This window comes from Pristiophorus japonicus, chromosome 4 (assembly GCF_044704955.1).
Source record: "Pristiophorus japonicus isolate sPriJap1 chromosome 4, sPriJap1.hap1, whole genome shotgun sequence".
NCBI lineage: Eukaryota > Metazoa > Chordata > Chondrichthyes > Pristiophoridae > Pristiophorus > Pristiophorus japonicus.
Genome location: NC_091980.1, coordinates 155,953,253 through 155,960,885, shown reverse-complemented (window position 1 = coordinate 155,960,885; position 7,633 = coordinate 155,953,253). Strand labels below are relative to the sequence as shown.

The 7,633-nt window shown below is 52.1% G+C and overlaps 1 protein-coding gene across 1 annotated transcript; it reads right to left on the bottom strand.

Annotated features, from left to right (window-relative positions):
* Window positions 1–2,694: 2,694 nt before the first annotated feature.
* LOC139262702 (uncharacterized) lies at window positions 2,695–5,429 on the bottom strand. The gene is made up of 2 exons (XM_070877854.1): window positions 5,356–5,429; window positions 2,695–3,823 (listed from the first exon to the last, which is right to left on the bottom strand). Exons 1-2 carry the CDS (start codon window positions 5,427–5,429, stop codon window positions 2,695–2,697), a joined length of 1,203 nt encoding a protein of 400 aa, XP_070733955.1.
* Window positions 5,430–7,633: the final 2,204 nt, after the last annotated feature.

Here is a 7,633-nt window from a genome sequence, read left to right as displayed (position 1 = left end):
ATCTTCCTCGCCGCCATGCTCCACCTCACAATCAACAAGCTCCCGCTGGAGGGGAACTAAACTACAGAACCAGTGGGAAGCTATTTAACTTACACCGCCTCCAGGCCAGGTCCAAGATCACCCCAACCTCTGTCGTTGAGCTGCAATATGCGGACGACGCCTGCGTCTGCGCACATTCAGAGGCTGAAGTCCAGAATATAGTCGATGTATTCACTGAGGCATATGAAAGCATAGGCCTTTCGCTTAACATCCGTAAGACAAAGGTCCTCCACCAGCCTGTCACCGCCACACAGCACTGCCCTCCAACCATCAAGATTCACGGCGCGGCCCTTGACAACGTGGACCATTTCCCATATCTCGGGAGCCTCTTAAAAACAAAGGCAGACATTGATGCGGAGATTCAACATCGCCTTCAGTGCGCCAGAGCAGTCTTCGGCCGTCTGAGGAAAAGAGTGTTTGAAGACCAGGCCCTCAAAACTGTCACCAAGCTCATGGTCTACAGGGCTGTAGTAATACTCACCCTCCTGTACGGCTCAGAGACATGAACCATGTACAGTAGATACCTCAAGTCGCTGGAGATATATCACCAACGATGTCTCCAAGATCCTGCAAATCCCTTGGGAGGACAGGCGCACCAACATCAGTGTTCTTGACCAGGCTAACATCTCCAGTATTGAAGCACTGACCACACTCGATCAGCTTCACTGGGCAGGCCACATAGTTCGAATGCCAGATATGAGACTCCCAAAGCAAATGCTTTATGTGGAGCTCCTTCATTGTAAACGAGCCAAAGGTGGACAGCGGAAACGTTATAGGGACACCCTCAAAGCCTCCCTGGTAAAGTGCGACATCACCACTGACACCTGGGTGACCCTGGCCGAAGACCGCCCGAGGTGGAGAAAGTGTATCCGGGAGGGCGTTGAGCTCTTTGAGTCTCAACGCAAAGAGCGTGAAGAGGTCAAGTGCAGGCAGTGGTAGGAGCGCGCGGCAAACCAGCCCCACTGACCCCTTCCCTCGACGAATGTCTGTCCCACCTGTAACAGGGTCTATTGTTCAGCCACCAAAGAACTCACTTTGGGAGTGGAAGCAAGTCTTCCTCGATTCCGAAGGATTGACTATGATGATGATGTGGGTAGATGACTTCCCCGTACGTACCACAATGCTGGAGTCATGTGGGCCTGGACCTCCAATCACTCTGCAGTATTCCCACTGATAATAATGGGAACACGGCGCGGCCCTTGACTCTGTAGACCATTTCACATATCTCGGGAGCCTCTTATCAACAAGAGCAGACATTAACGACGAGATTCAACATCGCCTCCAGTGCGCCAGTGCAGCCTTTGGCCGCCTGAGGAAAAGAGTGTTTGAAGACCAGGCCCTCAAAACTGTCACCGAGCTCATGGTCTACAGGGCTGTGGTAATACCTGCCCTCCTGTATGGCTCAGAGGCATGGACCATGTACAGTAGACACCTCAAGTCGCTGGAGAAATACCACCAACGATGTCTCCGCAAGATCCTTCAAATCCCCTGGGAGGACAGACGCACCAACGTTAGCGTCCTTGACCAGGCCAACATCCCCAGCATTGAAGCACTGACCACACTTGATCAGCTCCGCTGGGCAGGCCACATTGTTCGCATGCCAGATACGAGACTCCCAAAGCAAGCGCTCTACTCGGAACTCCTTCACAGCAAACGAGCCAAAGGTGGGCAGCGGAAACATTACAGGGACACACTCAAAGCCTCCCTGATAAAGTGCAACATCCCCACTGACACCTGGGAGTCCCTGGCCAAAGACCGCCCTAAGTGGAGGAAGTGCATCCGGGAGGGCGCTGAGCTCCTCGAGTATCGTCGCCGAGAGCATGCAGAAATCAAGCGAGTTCCCATTACTATCAATGAGAAAACTTTCCTAAAACAAGAAACACAACATAATAAATTTAAAAAAACACCTCACATATTTAAAATTAAAGTTAATTAAATGGTTTAGAAAAAATATATATTTTTTGGAATTTTTTTTAATGTGTTTTAATAGGGTTTAAAATAAACTTAATTTAATGGAGAGGATTTTTAACATAAAAATGTGTATTAAAATTTTATTTTTATATGTTTTAAAACTCTTACGCTGGTAAAAGTAAGCTCTGCGTCTGCTTTTACCAGCTGTAAGAGTTTGAAGGACATGAGTTGGGCAAATAGCCCAATCTCGCCCAAGCGGATGTCCTTCTCCCAGGGATGTGGAGGATCTGTCGAGAGAAAAGCTGGTTTTCGGGGCATGCGCCTCGTGCCCCGAAAACGGGTCTTTGCGAGGCCTCACTTGGTCCGTGCACACTCCGTACGCACCCGGTGAGGCCGGAATTTTCGCCACATTATTGTACAGGAAAGATTCAACACCCACTATGCTAGATTAAACTTAAAATGTAATGTAGCTAGGGTCCCTTTAAGGATCCTGGCTTAAAATGCATAATGAATGACGTCACCAGACCTGCTCCATCTAATTCTCTACAGCAGGATGGAGCCAGCAGCAGGGTCGCGACCCACCACGGATACAGGCTGCCCCGGAACCATCAAGGTAAGGAAAATTCCGGCCAATGAGAGGCATGCGTAATTACAAAGAAAGAATAGTAAGTCCATTGCGATCATCAGCAGTCAGAGAAAGTCCAAAGAGAAATCATTGGCAACCAAAGGCAGGGACCCACTGGGTCATGGAGCGCTGTCAGTCACAGACACCAGCACGGTGCTGGGACAGGGCGCGCTGTCAGTCACAGACACCAGCACGGTGCTGGGACAGGGAGCGCTGTCAGTCACAGACACCAGCACGGTGCTGGGACAGGGCGCGCTGTCAGTCACAGACACCAGCACGGTGCTGGGACAGGGAGCGCTGTCAGTCCCAGACACCAGCACGGTGCTGGGACAGGGAGCGCTGTCAGTCCCAGACACCAGCACGGTGCTGGGACAGGGAGCGCTGTCAGTCACAGACACCAGCACGGTGCTGGAACAGGGAGCGCTGTCAGTCACAGACACCAGCACGGTGCTGGGACAGGGAGTGCTGTCAGTCACAGACACCAGCACGGTGCTGGGACAGGGAGTGCTGTCAGTCACAGACACCAGCACGGTGCTGGGACAGGGAGCGCTGTCAGTCACAGACACCAGCACGGTGCTGAGACAGGGAGCGCTGTCAGTCACAGACACCAGCACGGTGCTGGGACAGGGCGCGCTGTCAGTCACAGACACCAGCACGGTGCTGGGACAGGGAGCGCTGTCAGTCACAGACACCAGCACGGTGCTGGGACAGGGAGCGCTGTCAGTCACAGACACCAGCACGGTGCTGGGACAGGGAGCGCTGTCAGTCACAGACACCAGCACGGTGCTGGGACAAGGAGCGCTGTCAGTCACAGACACCAGCACGGTGCTGGGACAGGGAGCGCTGTCAGTCACAGACACCAGCACGGTGCTGGGACAGGGAGCGCTGTCAGTCACAGACACCAGCACGGTGCTGGGACAGGGAGCGCTGTCAGTCACAGACACCAGCACGGTGCTGGGACAGGGAGCGCTGTCAGTCCCAGACACCAGCACGGTGCTGGGACAGGGAGCGCTGTCAGTCACAGACACCAGCACGGTGCTGGGACAGGGAGCGCTGTCAGTCACAGACACCAGCACGGTGCTGGGACAGGGAGCGCTGTCAGTCACAGACACCAGCACGGTGCTGGGACAGGGAGCGCTGTCAGTCACAGACACCAGCACGGTGCTGAGACAGGGAGCGCTGTCAGTCACAGACACCAGCACGGTGCTGGGACAGGGAGTGCTGTCAGTCACAGACACCAGCACGATGCTGGGACAGGGAGCGCTGTCAGTCACAGACACCAGCACAGTGCTGGGACAGGGAGCGCTGTCAGACACCAGCACGGTGCTGGGACAGGGAGCGCTGTCAGTCACAGACACCAGCACGGTGCTGGGACAGGGAGCGCTGTCAGTCACAGACACCAGCACGGTGCTGGGACAGGGAGCGCTGTCAGTCACAGACACCAGCACGGTGCTGGGACAGGGAGCGCTGTCAGTCACAGACACCAGCACGGTGCTGAGACAGGGAGCGCTGTCAGTCACAGACACCAGCACGGTGCTGGGACAGGGAGTGCTGTCAGTCACAGACACCAGCACGATGCTGGGACAGGGAGCGCTGTCAGTCACAGACACCAGCACAGTGCTGGGACAGGGAGCGCTGTCAGACACCAGCACGGTGCTGGGACAGGGAGCGCTGTCAGTCACAGACACCAGCACAGTGCTGGGACAGGGAGCGCTGTCAGTCCCAGACACCAGCACAGCGCTGGGACAGGGAGCGCTGTCAGTCACAGACACCAGCACAGTGCTGGGACAGGGAGCGCTGTCAGTCCCAGACACCGGCACATCGCAGCCCATCGCCTGAAGCCGGCGAGCACTCTGGACACCCGACGGGAGGCCCCATTCCCAGACCATCACCGACCCCATTTCTAGACCCTCACCGATCCCATTCCCAGGCCCTCACCGACCCCATTCCCAAACCGTCACCGGCCTCATTCCCAGACCCTCACCGACCCCATTTTCAGACCGGCCCCATTCCCAGACCGTTACCGGCCTCATTCCCAGACCGTCACCGGCCCCATTCCCAATCTGTCACCAACCCCATTCCCAGACCGTTACCGGCCTCATTCCCAGACCGTCACCGGCCCCATTCCCAATCTGTCACCAACCCCATTCCCAGACCGTCACCGGCCCCATTTTCAGACCGGCCCCATTCCCAGGCCCTCACCGGCCCCATTCCCAGACTCTCACCGACCCTTTGACCCGGGGCGGGTGCTGATCAGCACCGACTCCCTGTGGCCCTAACAGGGCTCCTGGTTAATAGTGGGGTATTTGTTTAAAGCGATCCGAGTGAGAGGAGTGAATCAGCCTCAGTACTGCCTCCTGCTGGCTCTGACCAATCAGGATCCAGCGATGGGTTGGCACCTTGCCAGCATGTGACCATTTAACGGGACTGGAGATAGAGCTCACAGCCTTTGTGAGACCTTGAATGTGTCAGGAACTGGACTGTACCGAAGGGAGTTAAAGATCACTGCGAACCTTTAAGTGAGTCTTCCATATTAAATATCTTTGTATTTCCATTTTGAATGGCTCCCATACTATTTAATATTCCTCTTTCTCGAGAAACTATCTCAATCTCTTTTTAAAAAGAATTGATGGACTTTGCTTTAACAGCAGTGTGTGACAGACTGACACATTCTAACAAGTCTCTCATTTAATTCATGTTCTAATCTCTCATTTCATTCTTTCCATCTTTCTTTTAAATCTCTGCCTCTTGTTGCTGCCTCGCTAACCAGTTGAAATTACCGATCGCTATTTACCTTATCAAAACCCTTCATGATCTTGAAGGCATCAATCGGGTGACACGTTAATCTTTCCATCTCTATTTCAAAATATCCCAGCTTCAAGTGTCTCTATAACTGGAACCCTCACCCCCAGTAACAGCAACATGTATCTACTCTGATGTATCTACCATTGTTTTTATACCCCTCTGATGTGTCCAAAACATCAGAGGGGTATAAAACTCTACCCAATACTCCGATTGTGTCATAACTAACATCTTGTAAAGGTTTTTCAGGTTCTCTGGATGTGGGCGTTGCTGGCAAGGCCAGCATTTATTGCCCATCGCTAATTGGCCTTGAGAAGGTGGTGGTGAGCCGCCTTCTTGAACCGCTGCAGTCCGTGTGATGAAGGTGCTCCCACAGTGCTGTTACAGAGGAAGATCCAGTATTTTGACCCAGCAACAACAACTTGCATTTGTATAGTGCCTTTAATGCAATAAAATGTCCCAAGGTGTTTCACAGGTGCATTATCAAACAAAATTTGATGCTAGGCGACATAAAGTGATATTAGAGCAGGTGCGTCTTAAAGGAGGAAAGAGAGGCGGAGAGGTTTGGGGAGGGAATTCCACAGTTTACGGCCGAGGCAGCTGAAGGCTCGAGGGTCAATGGTAAACCGATTAAAATTGAGGTTGTACAAAAGGCCAGAATTGAAGGTGGGCAGAGATCTTGGAGGGTTGTAGGGCTGGAGGAGGCTACAGAGATAGGGAGGGCTGAGGCCATGGAAGGATTTGCAAAGCAGGATGAGAATTTTTTGTTGGTCCAGGAGCCAATGTAGATCAGCGAGCACGGGGGTGGTGGGTGAACAGCGATGATGAAGGAATGGCAATATGTCCAAGTGAGGATGGTGTGACTTGGGGCTGATGGTATTCTCATAAAATTGCTGACCTTAATTGGCACCTCATCAAATGCTGTATGAAAATGGTTCTAATCACACTTCCACCTTTCTCTTCATCCACCTATCCAATCTAAGCTTGAATGTTGACCTAGTTTCTGCCATAACCACTAGCAGGGGAAGTGAATTTCATCAGCCTCTCAACTCTGAGCAGAGCAATTTCTCCTGCTCTCTTGTTCTACATCTCTTAAATTGAATCTTGTATCTGCGGCCTCTTAGTCTTGACCCCTCAGCTATACTTTGGTGCAGATGGCTCCCTTCCTCCTGGCAGCCTATAGAGTGCACTCCTTCAGTCCTCATATAAAGGTTTCTGTGTCCTCACTGCAACTTTAAGGTGTTACTGATCATTTATAAAATAGGTGATTAGTCCATTGTAATGTATGCACCTCATCATCATCATCATCATAGACGGTCCCTCGAACGAGGATGACTTGCTTCCACGACTTCACAGATGTTTCAATGAAGGACCCGATGTTCCAGTCCTGAACTCCAATTGAAGGGGTGGAAGATGCCTGTGCTTGGATTTTTTTAACGTGTGGTGACCGTTGTACATCAGTCACGGCACGGGCTTGACAGAGCTAGGTCTTTATCCAGTGGCAACGGTTGAACCAGGAAGACTGGAGACCTGCTCTTCTGCACGGACTTAGCGCGCACACATATCGCAGTGTGGGCTGGCCTATGCTGCCCCTGGACCCTCGGCTCTTCTGGGCTCCGTACCCTCATCTGTCGCATCTCCGCCACGATCTCTCACTGCTCCTCCACCATAAACATTCACCGATTCTTGCTCACAGGTTTGCAGAGCTGTTGAGTTGAAAGTGACTTAGACAGACACATGATGTTCACAAGACTCAATAAAACCCCAGCCAGTTGAACATAACAAATAGGAGCAGGAGTAGGCCATTTAGCCCCTGGAACCTGCTCCGCCATTTAATAAGTTCATGGCTGATCTGATCATGGACTCAGCTCCACTTCCCTGCCCGCTCCCCATAACCCTTTATTCCCTTATCGCTCAAAAATCTGTCTATCTCCGCCTTAAATATATTCAATGACCCAGCCTCCACAGCTCTCTGGGGCAGAGAATTCCACAGATTTACAACCCTCTGAGAGAAGAAATTCCTCCTCATCTCAGTTTTGAATGGGCAACCCCTTATTTTGAAACTATGCTCCCTAGTTCTAGATTCCCCTATGAGTGGAAATATCCTCCCTGCATCTACCTTGTCGAGCCCCCTCATTATCTTATGTTTCAATAAGATCACCTCTCATTCTTCTGAACTCCAATGAGTATAGGCACAACCTACTCAACCTATCTTCCTAAGTCAACCTCCTCATCTCCAGAATCAATCTAGTGAAC